At 38.7% G+C, this 24,847-nt stretch overlaps 1 protein-coding gene across 4 annotated transcripts; it reads left to right on the forward strand.

The window, feature by feature from the left end:
* Window positions 1–196: 196 nt before the first annotated feature.
* SH3GLB1 (SH3 domain containing GRB2 like, endophilin B1) lies at window positions 197–22,355 on the forward strand. 4 transcript variants are annotated; one of them, XM_061379254.1, is made up of 11 exons: window positions 198–395; window positions 4,747–4,888; window positions 6,754–6,882; window positions 8,569–8,702; window positions 9,080–9,172; window positions 11,214–11,300; window positions 12,717–12,740; window positions 15,084–15,173; window positions 15,704–15,804; window positions 20,976–21,207; window positions 21,880–22,355. In XM_061379254.1, exons 1-11 carry the CDS (start codon window positions 324–326, stop codon window positions 21,985–21,987), a joined length of 1,212 nt encoding a protein of 403 aa, XP_061235238.1. In that variant the 5' UTR covers window positions 198–323; the 3' UTR covers window positions 21,988–22,355. The 4 variants fall into 4 exon arrangements, with proteins under 4 accessions (XP_061235241.1, XP_061235238.1, XP_061235239.1 ...); XM_061379255.1 differs by having other exon boundaries at window positions 199–395; window positions 11,214–11,252; XM_061379256.1 differs by lacking the exons at window positions 11,214–11,300; window positions 12,717–12,740 and having other exon boundaries at window positions 202–395.
* Window positions 22,356–24,847: the final 2,492 nt, after the last annotated feature.

The following is a 24,847-nucleotide window of genomic DNA, read 5'->3' on the forward strand; positions in this document are numbered from 1 at the left end:
TCGGCCGGCGGCAGGTTCACGGGCCCAGCACGGCGCCGACAACGGCATCAGCTCCCTGAAGCGAAAGCGGCCACAGGGCCCTAAGGGGCGGTGGCCCCTCACCCACGAGGCCCCGCCCACCGTCCCCTCACGGGGGGCGGATCGGGCGTCCCCGCCGCTCCACCGGCTGATCCGGGCTCTGCGACAGACGCCGTGGCAGGGGCCAATCGGCGGCGGCGGCGGGCTTGGCACCGCCCCCCGGCGGCTCCCCACAGGGACGGGCCGGAGCGGCCGCCGCCGCCGCCGGTGCCTGGGTTGGGTGAGCGCTCGGTTCCCCGCTGAAGATGAACATCATGGACTTCAATGTGAAGAAACTGGCAGCCGATGCTGGTACCTTCCTGAGCCGCGCCGTGCAGGTACTCCCCGCCCGTCCCTCCGGGGGGCTTACCGGGACTGGGCTTCGCTGCTGCGGCCCTCGCTGGCAGAAGCGGGCGAGGCTCCGCGGGGCCGCCGCGGGACCCAGTGCGGCTTGGGGCGTTGGCCGGGGTGCTCGGCTCCGCCCTGGGCCGGGGGAGCGGCGGTCGGGAGGGGCTGGGCCCAGCTTTGAGGGAGCGCTTGGCCTGGCTGTGCTGGCAAGGGTTGAGCCCGGGGCCCTGGCCTGTCTGGGCAGCGATGTGCTGCTGTCAGCGCCTCATCCTCCAGCCAGCTCCTTCCCCGCGGGTCCCCGATAGTCCTGGGCATGGTGGGACTTCGTCCAGGCCAGTTGCAAAGCCGCTGGCCTCGGGGAAAGGCTGGGGCAGCCCAAGGTCAGGGCAGGCGAGGAGGGGAGAGGGCGCCTGGGCTGAGGGAAGGCGGGGGGACGAGTTGAGCAGGCATCAGCTGCGAGGAGATAGTATAGGGTTTAGTCGTGGAAAGGCCGAAGGTGTGTCTGGCTTGAAATAAGCTGGTGCTAAAAATGTATCCTGCTGTCTGATCGGTAAAATTGGATCTCTGGATGTGACACGTGAAAGTATCTGTCTGCTTAGGCTTTTTGGTTTTGTTTGAGCTTTAGTGTCGTTTTTAAGCTTGTTTGATAGCGTATTGTTTCTGCACCAGGCTTCCCTTTCTCCATGCGAAGGGCACTGTAGTTGGCCTTTGTTCCTTAGCTGTTGTCTTGAGCCGTAATCCCCGTTCTTTATATAATCAAACCTGAACAGATTTCCTGTAGGGAGGTGGGACATCCAAGCAGTGCCTAGTAATGCACTCGGGTTCCTCCCGAGTTCTTGCTGTGTCGAACTGTGCGGTTTGGAATGTGATTAGCATTGTTATCTGGTCTGATCGGCCTGATGTATCGCCCTAAATCTCAATATTCAAGCAGAGCCAATGACCAGTAGCACAGTAGAGCTCTGAAAATGCAAACTCGTCGGAAAACATTGTTGTTCGAATTTAAATGAACTTAAAGCAGTCCTTGTGGCTTCTCTTTGTGATGGAGGTCTTTCTATGCTTCAACCCCGGCCCCCCCCTTCCCGGCTTCTGCCAGGTCTACGTGTTTCCCAGATCCTCTCTTCCAGCTCCCGCCCCTTTCCCTTTTCTTGCTGGACAAGGAGAAAAAGATGTTCACTCTTCCTTGTAAGAGCCTGTGATGGGACCTTGTGATTTCATCCCTTTTATCTTGACTTTTTGCGTTTGAATTGGCTATTGCCTTAAATCTAAGGTTTTTGCAGTCTGACATGGTTTAAAGGTGGTGTGAACTGTGTTTTACTGCAGTGTGCTCTATCTGCATGGTTGGTTTACATCTGCATAGCTACATTGGTTATCTGCTTAACCTAAACTAAAACTCAGGGGAAATGTGGAAGTAATAATTTTGCTCTACCAGCTGCCACTTTCCCCTAAAATGAGAAGTTTAATGAAGCCATGAGCGGGAGGAGCAAATCCCTGACATGCTGTTATAGTCTGAGTAACTCATGTTCTGTATGCTACTGTTGCTTCTTCTGTTTTCCTAAGTAACTATGTAAGGTCTACATAAAATGTTGCTGAATAAGAATTGTGACTTTTAGTTTTGTTTTTTCTTGATAGCACCTGAATGTTAATTTTCTGGCCTCCAGTAAAAATTGTGGATTTGTATGTTGAGTTAAACTCTTATATTCAGGCTTCACTGGATGACATGCTATGTTCTGTCATTAGTTGTTTTGGGATATTGGAAACAGAAATCTCCTACCAAACCCTATAAAACAATCCAACAGCATAAAGTGGTCTGTAGGAAAACCACTTAAAGTCTTCTATTTTAACTTAGAAGAGGGTGAATGCCTTGTTGCTGTTTCACAGGCTTATCAGACTTCTATTTTACAAGGGGACTGGGGCTGTTTTACCCACAACCACCTGATATTCATGTTCCAGGAAACTTCTTCCTTCTGTGGACAAGATTATACTGTGTTGAGACTGTCGTGCTCTATGTAGCAGTCTACAGAAAAATGAAGTTTACTGGCCGTTTTCACCCATAAGCCTACCCTTCCTTCTAGCTGGCAGAAAATGCTTGAGGGAGTCAGTCTTGCAATAGTTGCAGTTTGTGGAACAAAGTAGCAAATGGTTATAGTTAGTGGTATTTGGAGTAAAATAAATAATGCCATAGGGTGTAGTAATAGGAATGTGGGTCCTTCCTGTTGCCAGACTCTGTAACTGACAAGCTGTCTGTGTAGCAGTCAGGAATGAGCTGGGCTTCTTTTATTGTTCAAGACCTCTACCTGAAGTTAGAGGCTTAATTTAATGCAATTTCGCTTCCTAGTAATTTTTCAGTGTAGACTTGAACTGTCAGTTTGGCTGTGATAGCTCAGGTGTATGCAAAACAGTACAAGTTCCTTCTGCATGAGGTGGTCACAGTCAGGCAACTTGTATATATATTTTGAATTTAATAGATGGGTGGATTAGATGGCTTAATGATACAGCTTGTTCCAGCAGGTGCTTACATTAAGTAACTCTGACATATTTTGAACTTCTAGTAAAAAGGAAAACTTTCAGAGCTCTAATCAAAGTAGAAAATAGTATCTGCCTATGTTGAAACAATTCTTCTAAGAAGAAGAAACATGCTTGATTCATAGCACTACTTTCCTACAGAAAAAAAACAGTTCAAATTTGTTTCACGGTAATCAAGATAGGAAATCAAGAGTGGCAGCATTGTTTGCTTTAAGTTGGTGCTGGAAACCATACCCCTATTTACTATTACATACTACTATTTCACATTCTGCTCGGTATTGCTAAAATTAAGTTTTTTCTTTAAGAAATGTATCATTGTGATATGTGAAATCTATCACTGTGATATTCACTAAGCATTCTTCACACTGCTGAAAAGATTTATGGAAGTATTAACAGGAAGCCCCCTTTTTGTGTACAAATACTCTTCTCTGTAATTAGTAAAAAACAATTTCAAGACCATTTATATTGTATTGTAATGAAGCTTTTTGAGAACAGCTTTTAGTACCTGATATCTTTTTAAAGAGTTTTTTAAACAGTAGTAGTAACATGTTCATAAATAAATTCCATTCTTCCCAATACTGCAACTAAACTTTCTCATAAGGGCAGTTTGCTTTTATGTAAAGCTGCAAATGCCACAAGATTTATCTGGACTTCAGGTGAGTATCTTATTGAAGTTGGTTTTATTGTACTTGCGATGGAAATTAAAACAAACTCAGGCAACATAGTTTACGTGTATTCTTGTTTCTTACTGCCCACAAAAGAACTTGTAAAGAATGAAGTTAGTTAAAATGCTTCTGGTCCTATTATGTTCTTAAAGGGCAAGCTTGTTAGAGGTTGAGTCATAAGTCAGGTTCTTCTGAAAATGCCTGACATTGAACAGGCTGTCAAGTGATGAGATCATCATTGTCATGAGGAGCTACTGCTCTGGAAAGCAGCAGGCCAAACCCTCAGTTCCGGTTTTGCTTGGTTCCCTGATCTGAAATTGTGGCTTCCCCCTCGCCCAGAGAACTGGGACTGAAGTATGAGCTGCCTATGGATTGATAAGGTTTGGCATGAGTTTAATATCAAGTGAAATGAATTGTCAGCTTGGAAGTGAACAGCAGAGGTCATCTTACTGTTTCTCTAAGGCGTAACAGGATCAGTTATATCTAAGCAGTTCATTCAACACTGACTTGTATTCTAAAAAGCAAAACACCCCCAGCCTCAAAGATATGTAAATCTCCCAGGGAAGTTTATTTTAGCTTTTAATCCTTGTCTTTAAAAGCTTTCTCTAATGTCTAATTCTAATTTAAATCTTCATGCTGAAGTTTAAACTCACTACCTTTGTCCTGCTTGTTGTGCACAGGACAACTTAAGCACATTAAAAGGTAGCTGCAGTGAGAGTCTGTTGTGTCTTCAGGTTTTACTGTGGGAGAAAGGACAAACTTAGTTACAAAATACAGAATATAGTAATTTAATTGTCTTTGTTACCTTTGCACTTTCTTTCCTTTTGGCTCATGTTTCAAAGTGCACTATGAACAATGGGCAAAATGTCAAGTGAGAGCTCTTACTACCAAGTTAAGCGGAGGATTTCTTCATCATGTTTTAAATTACTGTCCTCATTTTGGTCTCATTAATACCCTCCTGACCCTTTTATTCCTGATAGTAAGAGTGTTGAATTTACCAACTTTCGAATTTATCCTTAGATTTTTATTGATGACCGGATAATGGTTATGTCTTTGAAAACATGATTTGTAACTGAGTGAATAGTTAGTGTCTTAAACTTGTCCTGGGAAATTATTTTTATAACTAACTATTTTCAACCTGATTGACTCATAGTTCACTGAAGAAAAGCTTGGTCAAGCAGAGAAGACTGAACTGGATGCTCACCTGGAGAACCTTCTCTGCAAAGCAGAATGCACCAAACTCTGGACAGAAAAAATAATGAAACAAACAGAAGTCTTACTGCAGCCAAATCCAAGTAAGTAGCCCTTCAGGTTTTTGTTTGCAACTTTTGACTAAGTAGATTTGCCAATATAAATGTTTACTGCAATAAGTATTACACAAGTTATGACTAAATACACCAGTTTTAAAATTTGAAAACTGGGATTAGGGAAAGCACATTTTTGAAGAGCTACTGAGCATGAGAGACACTGCACCAATTACTGCTACTTCCTTAATCCTTCAAATGGAAAAAGAGTGATTAGATTGTATTGCTTAAGTATGTTATATCAATAAAGTTTCAAATTTGCTTTCATCAGTAGTGAATCTCACTGCAAAACCACAGAAAAAACACGAGTAGAGGAAGAGTAATTTTCTGGTGTGTTAAATAGTTCTTTCTGAAATTGCTGCTATGGGTGGTACTGTTGAGGATACTGGTATCAGACTTATATCCTATGGTTATCTGTGCCATTCGTGGCAGTTGTACTAGAGTTGGCAGCCACAGGAATTTGCTTAGTGTATAATCTGAATTTCAGATGCTGTCTAGTCGCTACCATTAGCAAAAATAGCTAAGCCTCCTTTAGTTTCGTTCAAATGTTAAAATTACAATGCTGCTAATACCTCTGCACTGAAAACATAAATATTCTCCTCCTAGTGACAAACTGAGTTAGGATTTATTAGTATAGGTAAATCATATACTGATAGCACTTATCTAATGTCAAATAGAGAAATTCTTTATAATGCTGATCTTTGGAGTCTGATTTTTTTTGAAGCCTGCATCCTTTAGTTCTGTAAAAGCAGTATGTAAAAAACAAATGTAAACCCCAAAACAACTAATCCTATGTGAAGGATGCAATAGAACTTACAGAATATCACATCTCAAATTTTTATTCCTCTCTAGGCCAGAGGAAATGGTTGCCTTATTAATTCAGTATTTGTAATATCTGTCTTTTTCAGAAACTTGTAATTGAGAAATACTGAATCACTAACTGAAGGCTGCTAGCACTGTGTGAGGCAGATTCAGTAGAAGGCTAATATATGATAGTGTCTCAGTTATGCTGACCAATCAATCTTCTGATAGCTAAAAATACTCGGTGTTAAGCACTGGTCTTCATCTGTGAATGTAACTTCAGCTGTTTGGCAGCCTGTTTGGGAGGACTATCACATGCTGTAGAGAGGTTCCTTTGTTGTTAATGGAGTGATCCTGTTGGGGGGGGGGAATTACTTTCGGTCGCATTTTTAATTGACCCTTCAGGTCAGACCCATGTAATAGTCCAATAATTTTATAGTACTTCTCAGTTCTTTTGTCATTTAGTGAAAAATAAATATTATGGATAAAGAAAACCCATTGAATCTGGATCATTTTTGTTTTACCCTCAGTGCCAGGGGATGCAGTGGTACCTGTGTTTGTCTGTATCCGGTTAATTTTTGTGACCTTCATGACAGACTAGTTATTTAATCCAATGCTGATGAAAGTTGTCTAATTAATAGTATTATTTTTGCTTGCATCAAATTGGCAGGTTTGTTCATTGTCTTTGTGGTTGTCTGTACTATTGCAGGCTGAAATTAGTTCATACTGACTGCATAAATAAATTGAGTGAGTTATGAAGTCAAAACAGTTGGTCAGAGAAAAGGGGTGTTATATCTGAGGAGTTAGCTATTCTAATTAAGTGTCCCTGTTTATGTCTGTAAGGCTTTTTCACCAAAGCAATATGTTGTGGCTTAATACGGTGATAGGTGGAGATTAATGATCATATATATATATATGTAAAAGTGTTTGGTTCTGTTAAGGAGAGTTGTTCTATCACGCTTTTACTTCTGGGCATAATTTGAAAGCCTGTATAAATATGCAGTTTCTAACTTGTATTTTGAATGACAGTAATTGTTTCAAATACACTTTTTTAGATGCCAGAATAGAAGAATTTGTGTATGAGAAGCTGGACCGCAAAGCACCAAGTCGCATGAACAATCCAGAATTACTAGGCCAGTATATGATTGATGCTGGGAATGAATTTGGTCCGGGAACAGCCTATGGTAGGTAGAAGCAAACTAATATGTCTTGTGTTGCAGAAATGAAGGGAGGAAAAATCCACAGATCTAGTTTCTCTTTATGATATAAAATGCTATTTCTTGTCTTCCTCTAGATAACAGTTCAATGATTTTTGTGTTAGTTTGAGGTGACTTGCTGTATATCTTTGAGTATTAGGGGATCCATGGAGAGGCTTCTACCCAAATCTAGAAGAAGAGTCTGCTGTTGGAATGATAACCATCTTTGTGGATGGATAATTTTCTTACCAGATCAAATCATTCTGAAATTTATTTTCCTCATTGGAGGAACACATCTGACAACATTTATGCATTTTACTTGTGGTGTAGAGTGAAAATGTTACATGAAATTAACTCCAGTAAGAAGTCTTTGAACTTTGTAGCATTCCTGCTTTTTGTAATATACAATATTTTGCTAAAGGTGAGAGTGTGGAACATAATCTAACTTTTATTTCTTCTCCACCAAATTTATATACCCATTAGAGGAGGGTTGTGGGTGTTATAGCTGATATTTTTTTCACTGGCATTAATTAGAATTCTTAATTCTAGTGTTCTCTACAACTCTTAAAGTTGCTGATAAGAGATCTTGCAGATAATTTAACCATCTGAAATGCATAGGTGTCTATAGTACAGTCTGCAGTAAAGGTCTGATAGGAGGGAAAACTTTCATTCTGGGAAGAATGACTTCTTTATATCTAGAAACAATGGTGTTCCTTTTCAAAATAAGGAAAGGGGGCTTAAAAAATGTAAATAGTTTATAGAAGACGTAATGGATACAAAATCAATAATGGCAGGGTATATTTCTCTTACTTATGCGTGGCCTTCCTTCTGATCCCCAGCCTCAAGTCTTGCTTTTTAACATCAAATAGAGCTGTACTTTCAGGCACACTGTCCCTTAACTTGCAGAATTTTTAGAATTCAGGCAAATAACAAACTATCAGCATAAAGACAGATACACTGTGAGCTTTCATGGAGTGTCACAAAACAGGTTAGTTCTCTGAGAAGTTAGCCTCTTTTCTAACTGAGCTGTATCTGCCTGTTGAAACATAGTAACTATTCTTGATACACCAACTTCAGATTTTATACCTAGCTCACAGCCAAATGTCTTAGTTACTGTTTGGTTGACCACAAATGCTTGCTTAGAAGTTGGAACAGATGGGGATAGAGTAGATGGGTATAGCAAAAGGCACTTTTGTTTTCCACTAGCTAAGTGAGCTTTTCTTTGCTACCAACTACTCTTGACTTAAAACAAAAATGTAGTGTAAGGGGAGTAGGTTGTACGCTTAAAATAGTTAGGTGTGATACCTAGTTCTTAAATAAGTGCTCACAATGGAGTTTGCTATAGTTAGTGGCACTTCTACAGAGCTGCATCTGTTCTCACTGAAATCTTGTTTTGACCTGTGATTGTTATTAATAAAAATGGTTTGGTTTAGTGCATTTGTTTGTTTGGTTTACGGGTTGTTTATTTTGGTGTGTGTGGGATTTTTGTTTGGGTTTGGTTTGTTTCAGTTTTTCTTGTAGCTCATTCAGATTTCTTTTGAGAGCCTTTGTGATGGCATTGGATTATCTTTTAAACTGCTTTCCTAAACCTTCCTGCCTGTAGAAACCTGTTTTGTTTTTGTTCACTACCTGCCTGACTCACTCCGAAACTTAACTTTCGTTTTTTCTCTGCAGGAAATGCACTCATTAAATGTGGAGAAACACAAAAACGAATTGGGACAGCAGACAGAGAACTCATTCAAACTTCTGCTATAAATTTTCTCACTCCCCTAAGAAACTTTATTGAAGGAGATTACAAAACTATTACTGTAAGTTAAATTGTCTATTATTCAACATTTCACACCAATTTTAACTTCTACTTCAAAATGAAGTAGACGACAATAGGGCATTATTGCTTTCCTCAAAACTATTGTAGAAAAACTCAGGTAGAATTAATGCCCTTGGTGGGTTTGCCTCCCTTTTGATCATGTAAAATCCAAATAATTTTGAAAACTTGCTTTTTGTAACTATTGTTCTATTAAATGTATGTACCTTCAGTATAAAACATGAGAATAATTAGGATCTGATTCTGCTGCTTCAGCTGAAGAAGCTTTTGTATGTGATCATTAAAAAGACTCCCAAGTAGAAAGGCTTTTGCTTCTGAGCACCTATACCTGTTTTCACAAAATAACTTCACTTATTTCAGAAAGAACGAAAGCTATTACAAAATAAAAGACTAGATTTGGATGCAGCAAAAACCAGATTGAAGAAGGCAAAAGTTGCAGAAGCTCGAGCTGCAGTAAGTAGAATTTGTGTGTTTGGGTTTTTTTTAACTTACTGATATATATTTATAAGGTTGACTGCTTGGTTATGTTTCCAGCCCTGTCTTCTTACCCCTGCTATTTTTCTGGGTGCTTGGTAAGAAATGCCTCAGTAGAACACAAGGAAATGAATTACTGATTAAGGTGTTAGTCTTCTATTTGTAGATATTTCATCAAGTTGAACTTACTTGTTACAAGTAAATATTCTTGCCTTGTTCTATACTACATGAGCCTATACTGCCACTTGCTACAGTCAGCCAAGATTTTTGTAAATACAAATCATACAGAGTTCAGGTTTTGGCATTTGAATCTCCAGAAGTGTTCAAGCGTATGTATAATTGCTTCCAACTGATGAACCTATCTGTACTTCTGTATATCAAAAGTATTTGTAGTTTACTCTTTCTATATCGTTTACTATTTCACACCACCAAACAGTGTAAGACTCAGCCTTATATCTCATAACTGTTCTTGTTACCTCACAAAATGCTTGTTCAAGATTAAAATTACTATAGACTTAAAAGCTCTTGCTTTTTAAACTCTTAAAATGTTTCTAAATGAGGAAATAGATAACTGAATGTATGCAACTTCAGCTTACAGTATTCTCAGAGCTATCTTTTGACTGCGTTCCTAAAAGTTTAGCAGTTAATGATTGATAGTGAAGTGTTTTTTCCCGTAAGGGTTAATGCACACAGATGCTGAAGAAGTATGGATAATTTACATACACAGGGGCAGTGTATAAGAAGCAGAAGCAGGGGTGTCAGATTTTGTTGGCTTCTCCAATTGGACCACTGTCCTGAAAGATCTTGGAAGACTCACCTCAGCTCTGTAGATAAAGCACCTCCCACCTTGGGATAGTGATACTTCTAAAGAGGAAAACATGATCTCTACCTGTGTTGTAATCTTCCTTGTCAGTTACACCGTCCTTGTGTATTTATATTGTCTGTGGTTAAGTCCATGCGTGCATTTCCCCTTAGGTTATGTAAATGTTATGCAAAAATGTTCTCTACTTGTTAAGCTTTCTTAATTTGTAAGACTAGCAATGGAGAGCAGGGCAGGGTTCTGGTCTGCTAGCAGTGGGATTTGGAAGCAATGTATAGGGAAGCAGTGGACAGTGAACTTACTCCTTTGCTTGGCTTTGTTCACAATGAAGTTTAAAAAAGAAAAAGGTATTTTCATTATTAACTTCCTTTAGTCATCTGGTAGCAGGTATATGCCTTACTATCTAAAGCAATAGAAAGACCACAGGGAAATAGTTCCCCTTAGGCTTGGTATTAAAATAAAGTCTCTATACTTGAGTTTTTTATTCCATAAGTGTAATCATCCAGAGCTTGGTGCTTGGACAGAAGTGTTGCCAGTTGCTGCTACTGCTTGAGCAGTCTTAAATATCCACATAGCAAGTAATTCATATGTTTATGCACAAATGAATTAGTGCTGGTAGAGCATGAAACTCTAGGCCTCTTACATGCCTACCTTCCATGTACTTCAATTTTATTTACATTTTAACAGCAGTGTGCATGTTTAAGAAGTATTGGATTATAGAATTTCCAGAGAAGTGAAAAAAATTGCATCTCATCACCCTCTGCAATATCGAGATGAGAACTAACTTGGATATAGATGTGATGCAGATGTTTCATCTTCTGCTGGCTCGCTCACTTATGAAGGAAGATATCTGACAGTCTGTGCTGAACTGATAGGGTAGCAAAGTGTATTGAGTTATGATGCAAACTTCTATGTCTTAAAACTTTCTTTGACAGGATAAAGTGATAAATTTCATCTACATTTGATTATTTTTCTCCCTGTTATAAGGTTATTTAATATTTGATGAAATTAATTCTCACGTGCTTACTGTACAACTGAAGTAGCTTAGATCAATATTTAAAATAAGAATCTGAACAGTTTTACCTATACTCAGTTCACAGTCTTGCTTAGCTTAAACTTGCAGTGCTTTGTGTCAGTAATCTGTTCTCCTGCTATATTTAGTGTTTTAACTTGCTTTTGTCTTTTATCTATGCACTTAAGCAACTAAATACCTCTCAGCCTGAAGAGAATAACATTATGGTAAATGTCTCTTACCTGCTCAACTTGCTGCATGTAAAATGGCTAAAGGTTTGTTGGCCTCCTGTGTTCATTCATTTTCCTATCAAATGTTTCCTCTTGCTACCCAGCTCATTTTGGTCTTGTTTCAGATGTTTTCTGTTCCAAACTGAATTGGTATAGTGTACTAAGTGCACTTATGTCAGTACAGCATTAGATGTTGGTTTTACCAGAATATTTCTGGTAATTTGAAGTATACAGAATTATATTCTAATTTACAAGAGTTTATGAATGTAAACTTAAGATGCAAAGGAGTTATTATCTTTTTTAATCACTTAAATTAATTTCACCCATTGAAGGGACAGGAATTACTTCACTTTCCTGGTTTTGTTTTAATATGAGTAAGAGTGAATTATTAGAAAGTGCTAGAAATAGGTAGAAATTATTCCCTTCAAGTAATGTTTTACAAATTGCAGTCTGAAAACGTCACATAAATTAATGGCTTAACTTAAAGTACAGTATATCCTAAATGTGTTGCAGGGACTCATTAGCTTACCTGGTTTTAGCACCATAATTGTGGAAGTGGAAAAGGTGTTAATTAATCGTGTACAACATAGACTGTGCTGTTCAACCTGACTTGGTTTGGGTCTTGGATGTGCACAGTATATTGGGTTCCATCTAATTAGTGTTCCAGGTTTCTCAGTTGTAAGTAGATAAAAGAGCAAACAAACTTGTTTGTTATAACTTGATTTTGCAATCTTTATACACATTTCTTCCTACCAAAGTCCCAACTGTGTCATCTTCTTAGAACTGCAGAAAATGAAGGTTAAAGGAGGGCTGCATTGCAAGAGAGAATTGGAACAGCAACTTGAAGTAATTAACTTCTAGAGTAAATTTTCTGCAGTTCTGTGATTTTTGCTGTACTACTCGCCATTACTGTAATACTCGGTTCAAGATACCTCTGTAGGATTTTTAATTGAATTTAGGTTTCAAGAAAAATGCTTGTGCAATAGGAAACCAGTAATGAAATTAGCAAGAGAAATCATTCATCTCTTTCATCCTTTACTTAACATGGTATTTAAATGAGAATAGCTTTCTGTAGTGTTGCAATGTTTTAACACATTAAGGTAACTTGAATTCCTCCATAAGGTAACGCAGTTTGTATGATCCACCTCATTTTCTAAGTAATGTCTTGTGTTGTAATAGCTTGTTTTAAGTAGATTCCTTTAACATATAAGCTCTACAAGTCTTACATATGCTCTTTAGTATCTAACTTACTTCACAGATGCAGTGCTATCCATACTCATCGTAGTTTCATTGTATATGAAGTGCTTTGGGCAACTGGCTTATGCCTCCTTAAATTGCTGTGAAGTTCTAAGGGCAGGAAAGTGGTTAAAAGCCAAAATTTAGTTGCATCCTGTATTGAAGCATCACCAATGTCTAAGCTTGTGTTTTTATTCTCCTCCCTCCCCCCTTAATGCTGACTAGATATGGGCTGAGGAAGTGACGAAAGTAAGTAAACAATTTAGAAGTTGCAGAATTCTGAAACCGTAACTTGTGCGGGTCTAATGTAATAAAGGATATTGTTGATTTAGTCTAATGTTGGCAGCCTTATGCATTACATCAGAATACACTGGTTTCCTCTAGGGCCTTTCAAACTCCAGTGGTGTTTCAAACTTCCAGGCTTGTTTCATAGTAAGCTGTTTCTGGCCAACTCTCTCTTGTTGCATGAGAATCATATGGTACTAAGATACAAAAGAAAAAGAGCTACAAGACTTCCTTCCAAATGTACTGGTATGCCATCCTGTTAAAAATGACCTCTTAAGAATGAGCTTATTTGAACGTTTTCAGAAAGGCTGGGGTCTAGTCTAAACTGCCCTCAAAAACACAGATATTCAACTTTCCACAAGATGAAGTAGTAATTAAAGTGTTGCAGTGCATGCATGAAGCTTGGAAAACTCTGTTTTGGAGGTTGGTGGTTTTAAGTTTGTTTGGGTTTTTTGTTGTTGTTGTTGTTCCCTACCTTTCTACCCAGTGTCACTAGAGAATGCTGTGCTTAAGCAAGTGAAAATTGCCCTTAGGCTGAAGACTGGTTCATAAATACAGCATTAGACTGGGGATAGGGTCTGAAGCTTTCTCTCTTGTCATGCCAGCCTTTGCACTGGGACACACTCAGTGGAGCTAATGGAGCACTGGTGGTAGCTTCTCCAGTGCTACAAGAAGGGCTCTTCTTGGTTGCACTGGCTCTGACAAAGCAATGCTGGGAACAGGCTGTGGGAAGCTGTGCTAACAGTTGAGAAAAGATTTCTTAGGGAATTTCTGTAGAGGGTGGGAAATAAAAACAAAGCGATACAAAGTAATGGTAGTTGTAGAGCAGTGCCTTTGGAGTATGGTTTTTAAAGAGAGGGACGAGGTAGGCAGCTGTGGGAGGCGTTAGGAACTTGCTGTCAGAAGCTGGGATGTGGAGCTTTGGCTGAAACCTTGGGGGTTGTGAGATAAAATAAATGAAGGCTTTTTCTACTCCAATTTTCTGTGTGTTACGATGCAAACATGGAGTGTACGTGTAGGGTGTGAGAGTTTAGAGACTGGAACTGTAAGAGGAGGGTTAGGTCACCTTTAATCCTAAAGTTTGAGAACTATTTTACTATTTAAGTGGATGTGTCTGCTGGAGTACTTGGTACTGTTGTGGAAAAAGATGGGCGGGGGAACAGTACTGCTGTAACAAAAACTAATCTTGATGCTATCAGACAATGAATAAAACCATTTGGTTTTCAGAGACAACAAACTTTGAAAAACCTTTGTAAATTGATACATGCACTGCTATCAGTTTTAAGTAAGAAATACACAGCTGCTTCTCACTGTTTAATTAATGTGAAAGCCTTCCCAGCTGCTGTGACCTCAGATGAAAAGCATTTCTTGGGTAACTGCATTGTTCTGTGCTCACTGCTCTGGTTAAGATCCTTCTGTGTGATTCTCCATATGGATCAGCATTAGTGGAATGCAAAAGCAGAGTGTTTGCAAATGCACAAAAACCTTTTGAAACCAATGTTCTGTTGGTATCACCTCATGAGTTTTCCTGAAAATAGATTTCGTTTTGAGTAGTGTCCTTTTCCTTTCTCTCCCTACCCCAAATACTCTGAAGTAATTTCTGCTTGTGCGAGATTCAAGTCCTTTAAAACTGCTATAACAGTGTTAACATAGTTAAAAATGGCTGAGAATGAAATGCAACAAGGAGTAAATTTGAGTTATTTAAATATGAAACTTAAAGCAAGTAATTTTTAATAGAAATTTTACTTTAATTGAAGTTAGAACATTTGCTATAGTTTGGATTTATTTAAAGATGCTTCAATGACAATCTCCAGAAATAGTTGTAGCAGCTTGGTGGCCTGTATAAGACAGTAACTTATGAACTATCCTGTTTAAAACTTGCCCTCAAAGAATTATGTTACAGCTGATTGCTGCTTGGTTACACGACAAAGACAATGTGAGGTTTACCCTAAATTGCTTCGTCAGAGCCCTGGTGCAGACCATGTTATGCCAATGAACACTTGGTTTGTAACTGGGAGGGGTGGGGTAATACTGCAGGCAGAAAAACTGCCTTTTGCATACACTGACTCCATGAGGTAGGTGACTGATGATAAAGCTGTTTCCTTGGTATACAGGGCCTCAACATTTCTGAGCCCAAAACGCAGTTGTTTTTTTTTGCCTAAATCTGCAAAGAAAAGCACATTTCAAACAACTAAGCTTATGGTGAATTCATTTGTATGGGTAGCTCTGAATAAAATGGAACTGTTTTAGTCGGAAGATATAAAAGAGTGCATTGTACAAATACCTAATGTTCATCCTTACTTTTAGTCTGAACAGGAAGTGAGGATTACTCAGAGTGAATTTGATCGTCAAGCAGAGATTACCAGGCTTCTGCTGGAAGGAATTAGCAGCACGCATGTGAGTACACAGAAGAGATAGAAGGGCAAAGTCAAAATCGGGGTACTTCCTAAAAATAGCTCCATTAAGCTATTTGGGAACTTTGGGCTATGAGGTTTCACTTCATTGTGGTAAAGCATCAAACTGTTGTTTGTTTTGGTTTTTGAGTTCTAGTTTAATAGCTACTGAATCAGTCTTTTGTTAACCTTGAAAAGACAGGAGCTTTCCTTTTTATTCCTTTAAACTCAACTTCCTGTTCATCAGATTAACTGAATCCCGAAACTGCCAAAGCGTCCTAAAATATTTACTCTGTTGTGGAAACAACATGGGTAACTGGCATGATGCTTGTATAGCACCTATTTTTTGTGCTCAAATATTAATTTCTGTGTCATTTTATCGTGGTTACCTGGTAAATTCAGGCACTGTGCCTATGGGGCATAAATCCCTATCTGATAATGTTGGTGTTAGCACCTGACTAGGAGACCAGTCATTCTAATGCAGTGTAGTACTTCTATAGACTAAAAACTTGATTTTTTTTTGCTGTATTACAGGCACATCATCTTCGCTGTCTGAATGATTTTGTTGAAGCTCAGATGACCTATTATGCACAATGTTACCAATATATGTTGGATCTCCAGAAACAACTTGGAAGGTAGTAATACTGTAAAAACTTCAGAGGAAAACCACATTTTTTTTCCTAAGTGCTTATGAATAGTAGGAAACTGATGTAAGAGTGGTGAATGCAGAGGCATGCTGGACTGAAAGGAAATATATTTCTTCTCAGGTATTTAATATGTAATTACCCCATTGTAAACTACATCCCTAAGCCTACACACAGCACTCGTGCCTTTTGAGGGTTAATTTACTGAGATTTTGTGCATTTCCTGATTGGGGAAGGTGGGCCCATGGTAACCTCATTTGATAGCATAAAAAGGAATTCCTGGAGGTATACATATGATCATTCGTCTTCTGCTTTATGTTGTGCAGTGTGGGGTAAGTTTTGTACTCTCTGTAAATTTCTTTTACCTCTTAATTTGCTGCAGGGCACTACCTGATTTTCAGTGGAACTGCGTTCTCCACTGTTAAGAGAATTGACAGTATATATGTTGTATCTAGGTAGAAGTGTAGCCCACAATATCTATAATCAGTAATCCAAAGTGCTTGCAATGGAATGAGCAAGTTTGTCTAGTGCTACTGTTTTGTGGGTTTAGCATTTTAAAGTAAGAGAAAAAGCTATTTGATGTTAGTTTGTGCTCCTGGTGATGTAAAGATACCTGCATAAATACTTCTCATGAAGTTTCACATTTCTAATTGTTTTTCACAAATCAGCCTTTCTTAGAGTTATACCAGACCATATTATGTAGGGTGAGCATATGCATTGAAAGACTGTACTTAGAAGTGTCTGTTCTGAATAAGTGTCTCTATAAAGTATCTCTGTTTATGTTTTTGATTATAAGGAAGCAAAAACAAAAGTGTTCTTGAGTCTTGTCCTTTTCCTCACTTGCAGCTTCCTGTGGCATTTGGTTTCCTTCCCTCAGTTTGTTTGAATAGGTACTTTAAAGTCTTTAAAACTGGTTTGCTGAAAAAAAGCTCTACATCTTTAAAGTTATATTCCATTAAAAACAGTATTCAACCATAAAATTTGGTAACTCATAAATGCATTTACTGAAAGCTTGAAAAGAACTTTACTGGATTAAGGGCAAGCACCTCTTAGAAGTTAAGTGAGGTATATTTACACAGCTATTTTGAGAGGATGTTTCTAAAGTCTGTACTCTTATCCATATCTATTTACTAAGCTGAAAGCTTTAAGTATAATACCCTTAGCCTAAGGAAGAATGTATTTCTCTTTAAAATCTCTTGCTTTAGGTTGTACAGCATGTCTGGAATAGCTGTTTTTGTTTAAAATTTGTGTAAACTGCTACCAGGTGTAAAAGAGTGTATTTGAAGAAAGTACTACCTTCAGGAGAACAGAAGGATGTTCCTTTACGTGGCTGTGATCTGATGAGTATTTTTGATAAGAATGCTAGGACTGCTAGACAACCGAAAGCATGGAAGCTTTGCAGAATCTTCAGTGCTTCCAACAGCCACATGAATTTTCTCTGCCTATTAAAACAGTCATGGCATTAAATCTTGGGTGTGTCTTTCCTTACTTGTATGAAGAAGTCCCACTGAACTATAACAGAGCACTGGGACAAGGTCTCAAGTTGTGCTCTCCTTGCTTTGGAAGACTCCTCAGTTTATAGGCATTGGGTGCATAGCACTTGCATGAAATAAACAGATAAGCAGGATATGCGTAGTGTTTTCCTATGCTACGTGTAAGCAGATGCAGTACCAGTCTTTGCCAGCTCAACTAGCTTTTGGTTGTATTTGCCAGTGCTGTGTTGGTTAGTAAGGCATCTATAGTGCTGAGTTACACGTGTTCTTTTTGCACATCTAAGAATGATGTTGTGCCATATTCTCATGTGAAAGCCAAGAGTGACTTCTTTTTGCTTTGAAGCTGCTGGCAGACCAAAGGTGTTCAGCCTTTAAGTGATCCAGTTTGTTACTTGAAACAGAAACCTGGGCCTCAGAGTAGATTGTATGTTATGTTTTACCTGGGTCAGAATCTAGGGCATAAACCATAACCTGGTTCACACCGAGAGTATTCAAGTTCCGAAGCTGAGTACTGACTTTCCTGATGTACTCTCCAGAGTCAGCTGTAGAGAAGGTGTGGGGAAAACTTGTGCTCAGTTCTCTACATAAATAGACATGGGTTTATGGATGTTTCTCTTCAAGGCAATGCCAGCTGCTTACCCCCCTTCTGCATTCCCCTCCTGTGGGGCTGCTTAAGGAATCGAAACTCCCTGGTTAAAAGCAATCTCTCTTCTTTTTTCTTAGTTCCTCAGAATGAACTAAACAAATCTATTTAAAATATTCTGGTACTCCAGCTGTTGGCTTTTTTCCTGCTGATACCTGCTTTTGCTCTGAATTTTCTCAGCTTCCCTAGCAGCCAAGCCTAAGCCTTGGCATCATTGTGTCTTTCAAATTACCCATCACTAGTCCCCTACTCTATACTGTGAAACTTCTGTTACTCAAGTGTTCTCCCAGACAACATCTGTATAGCTGAAGCTTTCCAGTAACATGCCTACATCTGGCTTCATAAAAGTGAGACTTAAGGCTTCAGTGATGACAGTGGTTATAAAGCTCTGGCTTTCTTTTCCCCTAGCTGTACAAATCAGTGACCCTTTGAACTGAGAATGATTTACATGTAATCACTGTGTTAACAGAGAACAGGTTTAGCAGTGTATTAAGCAGTAACTTAACAACATTGAGGAATAACTGACTGTTATTTCAAATCCCTCTATTTGAATGCCAGCTAACCAAGTAATAAATACATCATGAGGCACAGCTCAGTTATTCCTACAAACTGTGGGATCTAGCTTTTCTTCCCTTTGTTGTGATCATTTGTTTTGCTCTGGGAGCATGGTGAATTGGTTTGACAATCTAATGTGGCAAATGAAAACAAAAAAATCAGTGGGGTTGCAGTTTCTTCTCCATGAGTTGAACCAGTTCTTGATGATCAAATGGGGTCAAGGTAAACCAGAGGGGAAGTGGGGACTCTCTCCTTTGGACAGTATTGAATTGCTGTGTTCACTCACAACAGTCTCCCAGAAGTCTACTTACTTTTATATGGAATTCAGTCTAACTTTAAAAGGGTAATCCTGTCCTTTGCACTATGTTCCTGCTGTGAATGTGTTAAACAAGCTGTTCTGAGGGAAAGTTAGTAATCTTCTTAACGATTTTTGTTAGGTTAGGTTGTTGAATCAACTCAAAAGCAATGGGTTGCTGGATCTGACTCTAATGACAGAGAATGAACATTTGCACGAAGGAGAAGTATAGTTTAAAACTATACTTCATGTGTTAAATTTACACTGGCACCCTCTTGAGGGGAGGGCAAGCAGTGACATGTCTGCATCTCAGATGTTAATGAAAATGTATCTATGTAGGAGGACTGATGAGGAAGGTTATGGGGGAATTGAGTGACTAGTTGATGCGTAGACTGGTCAAAAGAATGGAAGGAAATGCAGCTGCAGTTCCACCTCTTCCTGACTCTGCAACTCCTGGTTGCACAGTCTTACACTGCATCAGCTCTACCACTTTTCAATACCTTCATGCTTTTAAGGTAGAATCAGATGAGGTTTGGGACAAAGGTAGCAAAGAACCAAGGAATGACTACATCAGCTGCTAGATAAGGAAGCTTAGTCTGCCACAGAACTGCATTTAAGGATAGAGGGCAGAGTAACGTGAGACAGTATCACAGCTCATCATTGCCTCCCATGCTGTTCCATTTCCCCCTGTCCCACAGAATTACAGAATGGTTGACCCTGAAAGGCACCACTGGGGGGCATCTAGTCCAGCCTCCTCCTTAAGCAGGGTTACCTAAGGCACATTACTCAGGATTGTGTCCAGACAGGTCTTGAATATCCGGAACACAGGAACTTCCTGTGTTTTAGTTTATGCCTGTAGCCTCTTGTCCTACTGCCTGGCACTACTGAGATTAGTCTGGCCAGATTCTCTTGACACCATCTCTCCAGATAGTTATACACATTGATCAGATTGCCAGAGCCTTTGCTTCTCTGGGTGGAACAGACCAGCTCCCTCAGCCTTTCCTCGCATGATAATCATTCTAGTAGCCCTTTGCTGGACTTACTGCAGGAGTTCCATGTATCTCTTGTACTGGGGAGCCTAGAATTGGACACAATATTGCAGGTGAGGCCTCACCAGGCCTGAGGAGAGAGGATAACTTTCCTCTACCTGCTGGCAAGGCTCTTCCTAATGCACCCCAGGATACCATTGCTGCTCTTGGCCACAAGGGCACATGTCTGGCTCACTGACAATCTGTTGTCCACTGGGACCCTCAGATCCTGCTCTGCAGACCTACATTCCAGCAGGGCAACCCCTAACCTGTACTGGGGCATGGGTTTATTCCTCCACTTGTTGCTTTGCTCTCCTTTCTACTCCTTCCACATCTCAGCTCTGTTATTCTGTTCTTTCCCTTGTATTGGCTCTGGCTGTCATCGGTGTTGGATTTTTTATTCAGCTCATTAACTTTGTAGAAGATTATACACTTTCCTTTTTATCCTTTTCTTTCTCCAGGTAGGTTAATGAGTTGAACTGACCTCGCAGAAGGGTCTGGCAAGCACTACAGCTGTTGCTAAACAAGCAGCAGTGTGACCTAGAGAGGAGGGTTTAAGTTGGTATAAGTTGATCCTTAGTTTTGTTTTACAGCATGCAGTTAGCTGAATCAACAAACTGATCTAGTTTACAGAAACAGTTGGGGGGGGATTAATTCTTTCAGAGGGAGGCTGTGTTTTTAGTCTGCATTATATTTCTCTGTCCTGGTTCACCAGCACTCTTTTGTGTAGCTGCATAATTGAGGAATGAGCAGGAGGAGGTGGAGGCTGCTTTTACTGGCATAGCTGTCAAAAGAAATGTTTATTAAACTACAGCCTGAATTGGGTCTGACCAACAGTGCTTTCTTGGCTTTGCTTTTGTTTTGTTTGAAGCACTTTACAAGTCTTTTTTTTTTTTTTTTTTTTTAAGGTGGCAGTATTTCTTCTTGAATGTTGGCGTGATTTGTACTACAGGTTAGGGAAAACTATCTTGATTTAGGTTATACCTTATTTATATAGGTTATCAGTGCTTTTCTATTACTGCTCTCTACTGATGTTTATTCTGTAGTTGATAAATGCAAGAATGCTTATTCGGGCAAGGAGGCAGGTACAACTCCCCATGTAGAACTGATTCACTCAGAAGTCTTTTTTTTTTCATTTTCTCCCACAGCTTTCCATCTACTTTCCTCTCTAATAATAATCAGTCTTCCTCAACTCCTGCGCAGAGTGTTTCTGCTCCCTCAGTCTTGGCCTCAGCCTCTGCTTCATTGCCTTCAGTAAGCAATTCAATAGTTACTTCAGGCATCAGTGAACTGAAGTCATCAAGTGGCAGCAGGAAAGCTAGAGTTCTCTATGACTATGATGCTGCAAACAGCAGTGAATTATCACTACTTGCAGATGAGGTAAGAGTTTTCTATGTACCTTCAGCCAGTTAAGATGTGCTACATCAAGAAATCTGTGTAACTGATTTTTAATTAAACTTCAATAGTAGTCTTATAGCATTGTCTTCTACTTGTATATTCTAATATTCTGTACTTGGAGTTATCATGTTACACCAGCTTAGCTTGCAAGAATATTTACTAGACAACCACAAAAAAAGTTTTCAGACTTCCTTGAGTTTTAAATGTGCATTATTAAAATATTTCTATTTGACTTTTTTTCTCATTTAGACAGTGACTTAGAAGCTGTGTCGTAAGATTTTCTATTAAGATAAAGCATGTGAACAGCATCTGTCTTGCTGTCATGCACTTGAAGATCCAACAAGCCTTCTTTTAGATTGCCTGTTAAAATTGATGGTGATAGACAAGTTTTATAGATAAAAAAATAATAGAAAAGAATTAGTAATGAATAGAATTTCATTGGGGGAAAAAAAGGGACTTTAGAACGTGTTACTTTTTCATTGACCAGTGAAATAGCTTTTATAAATACTAGGTTACGTTCCATGGATGTTTATTTTAAATGCTCTATTTGACTTGGTTAATCTCAGTTCCAAGACATTGGACATCACATGAAGGCAGACTGTAACTCTTCTTCCAGGCAAGGAAAGGTTATAATTGTGTGTTTCTGTTTTTTAGGTGATAACAGTGTACAGTATCCCTGGCATGGATTCAGACTGGCTGATGGGTGAAAGGGGAAATCAGAAAGGCAAAGTGCCTATTACTTATTTAGAACTGCTAAACTAAATGGTTGGCCTGAATAAAGACTGTCAATTATGGCAACACCATATTTATATACAATTAACGTTATGTAAGCAGGTTTTAAGTGTCTTCCATGTTATTGTCGTGAGGGACAAATACCAGCCATTAGAAACTGGCTTTTCTGCCAGCATGGTTGCATGGTAAATACTCTATTCAAACTTAATGTGTTTAAAGCTTTTACTTCATGTGCCAAGAACATGTTTCCTACAGATTTATTTCTACTGAGGTTTTCACTAATACAAGCTTATACTTTTGAGTAATCTAGATTGAAAGCAGGAGGTACTGTTTTCTACTGAAATTTTTCATTAATGGCAAAGCTTTTCTTCACATAAAATAAACTTATTGTGAACTGATGCAGGTGTAATGCACATTATTTGAATAACCAAAACTAAACGTGAAACACAAACCTTAAAATAAGTCCATATGGTTCTGTTCCCAACACTTGTGGACTTACAGTGTGCTGAGGCATATATGGTTATCTGCTGAGTAACTTCTGTATTTAATCACCTTTGAAGAATAAAAAGGTTGTTTTCTCTATGAACACTTAAGACAAATTGCTAGTATGTCAAGACTTGAAACTGCACCTAGGTGGATTGACACAAGCTAATGACATATGTTCTGACTTGTTTTTCATCTTGCCTTGTATTTTTTTCCTTTCAGTTGCTTTCCAGAAAGGAGGGTAATTAATTTTGATTAGTAACTATAAATACCCTTTCAATTGCAAATCAGCCTTTAAGTTAAATTAAGCACTGCATTTTGCTACCCAAATATGCACTGTCTCTCTGTCCAAGTAGTTCTGTAGATGAGCATACATTTGTTCAGTTTATCTATTTTAATGAAAATCTGCATGCACAATTCTTATGCAACAGTTTATTGTCGTGTTCTCATTGGACTGAAGTTGCCTTACACTCTTCTGGTTTTGCAAGAGGACCTCCTTTAAATGGATGGGGAGGAAAAAATCTGTTTTAAACCTAAAAATGGCTCTGACAGAGCTAGTATCATTTGCAAATAATATAACTTTTCCCTAAACGTTGCACACTTCAATGTTTCAGAAGCAGCAGATTTTTGAGGCTGTAAAAAGATTAAAAGGATGGATTAAGGGGAATCATTTTAAGTTCCGCTATATTTAATTAGTTGATTTGACTTGCAGAGGGAAATCCTTTCAATTGGGAAGGAAATTATTTTCCTTGCAGAAGACCCAACACTGACAGTGGTCCACTTTAGCTCTTGGGGAACACTGGTACCAGGTGCTTAGCTAACTCCTGATCAGCAACCTTGCTATGATAAGTCTTTAAACAGTTTTTAGCTCTGTCATTGCAAGCATGAAGTGATGTGGAAGTGGTCTAGTGTGAGGCGTCCCTGCCCATGCAGGGTCATCAGAACTAGATGATCTTTCAGATCCCTTCCAACCCAAACCATTCTATGCTTCTATGAAACTTGGCAATACTAGATATCCAGCTCATTTGAGTGGGATGGATAAAATTGTATTCATTTTGGCGATGTGGTGCTTTAATTAAAAAGTGATGGTTTTGATTTTTAAATTGCACTTCCAGAAGTACCTTTTTTTAGAGTGCAGAGGTTACATGAAAACAAACACATTGAGTTGGTTCATCAATTGGAACCTTCTTGGGGTAACTACAGAGAAAATCCTAGTTTTATTCGGTCTGTTAAATGCAAAGTTTAAAGGAAACAATCCTAATAATTACTGATGAATTAGAAATAGCCATTAATAATTCATGATGCATTGAATAAAAATAATAGGAAGATAAAGCACTACAGTTCAGAAGGAAAAAATAACTTTAACTGCATTGGTGGTTTTCTCCGGTCCTCTCTAATATGAACTGCCATCAACTGTGTTTAAATTCAAATCAATATTATTCATTCGACTTAATTTATGGGAGTATTCAAGAATACATATATAAAACAACTAAAAATTTACTTGATTCTTTGCTATATTGGACCATACTTCCTATAGAAGATATTGTATGGAAGTATTTGAAAAGATGTTGGGAGTTTAGTACAGTGTAAGTGGTACAGTTATGTGATGGCAACATCTGGCAGCAGCTTAAGCTATGTGCAAGAGACACTGCAGTTGATCTTTAAGTCTAAAAAAACTGCAAATCCATATTCTCAGTCCTCCCTCCTTTAATTTCAAACCAAAAGTAGTTTTCATCTGAAGTAAAGAAAGTTCTTACTGTTTTCTTAAACTCATCTATCCTGAGGTTCTCTGTATCATTGAGAAAGGAAGCTGGGAGAAAAGTGCTCATTTAATTCTAGTGTTAAATTGAATAGAAGTTTATTGCAGGTAGTCCTAACACTCAGCCTCTGTAAGTGTCATTTTGTAGGAAATTTTCAAACAAAAATTGACTGGACTTTGGTTGTGCTTTCTCAATGAAAGTAACTGAAGTTGGCTTTGGGGCTCTCATTTTTTTTTCGTTAATTCCCTTTTTTCTTAGCATAAGCTTTATTGGTTGAAATAAAGGAGAAAAGGTAAAGCAGGCCAGAAGAACCCCATATGAAAGTTCCAGACATTTGAGAAATCAGATTTCAAACATGGGAAAAAAGATAGAATATGCATTACCTTATATTTAATAACTGATTTCACAAGATAAGTGAATTTTCAATTGATACCTGAAAATGTTTGCATGAGAGGATAAGTATTTCCATTGCTGTTAAATCTGTACCCTTTTTTTCCCTATATTTACTGGCATTTTACTTGATTTTTCTAATTAATACTAAGATTTTTGGAGATTTTAAACCAGAATAACCTTCCCATATATACTATGTAACAAATCAATGATTAGCAGGTTTTGTGGCAGATACGGTAATATATGGCATCATTAGT

The sequence above is a fragment of the Neopsephotus bourkii genome, unplaced genomic scaffold (genome assembly GCF_033783945.1).
Source record: "Neopsephotus bourkii isolate Nb327-2 ecotype Australia unplaced genomic scaffold, CSIRO-AGI_Nbou_v1 NB_1768, whole genome shotgun sequence".
Lineage (NCBI taxonomy): Eukaryota > Metazoa > Chordata > Aves > Psittaciformes > Psittacidae > Neopsephotus > Neopsephotus bourkii.

Coding starts and splice junctions, on each gene's coding strand:
- SH3GLB1 (XM_061379254.1), top strand. CDS start 324: ATGAACATCATGGACTTCAATGTGAAGAAACTGGCAGCCGATGCTGGT. Junction 4,889..6,753: donor CTTACTGCAGCCAAATCCAA/GTAAGTAGCCCT, acceptor ACACTTTTTTAG/ATGCCAGAATAGAAGAATTT. Junction 6,883..8,568: donor TGGTCCGGGAACAGCCTATG/GTAGGTAGAAGC, acceptor TTTTCTCTGCAG/GAAATGCACTCATTAAATGT.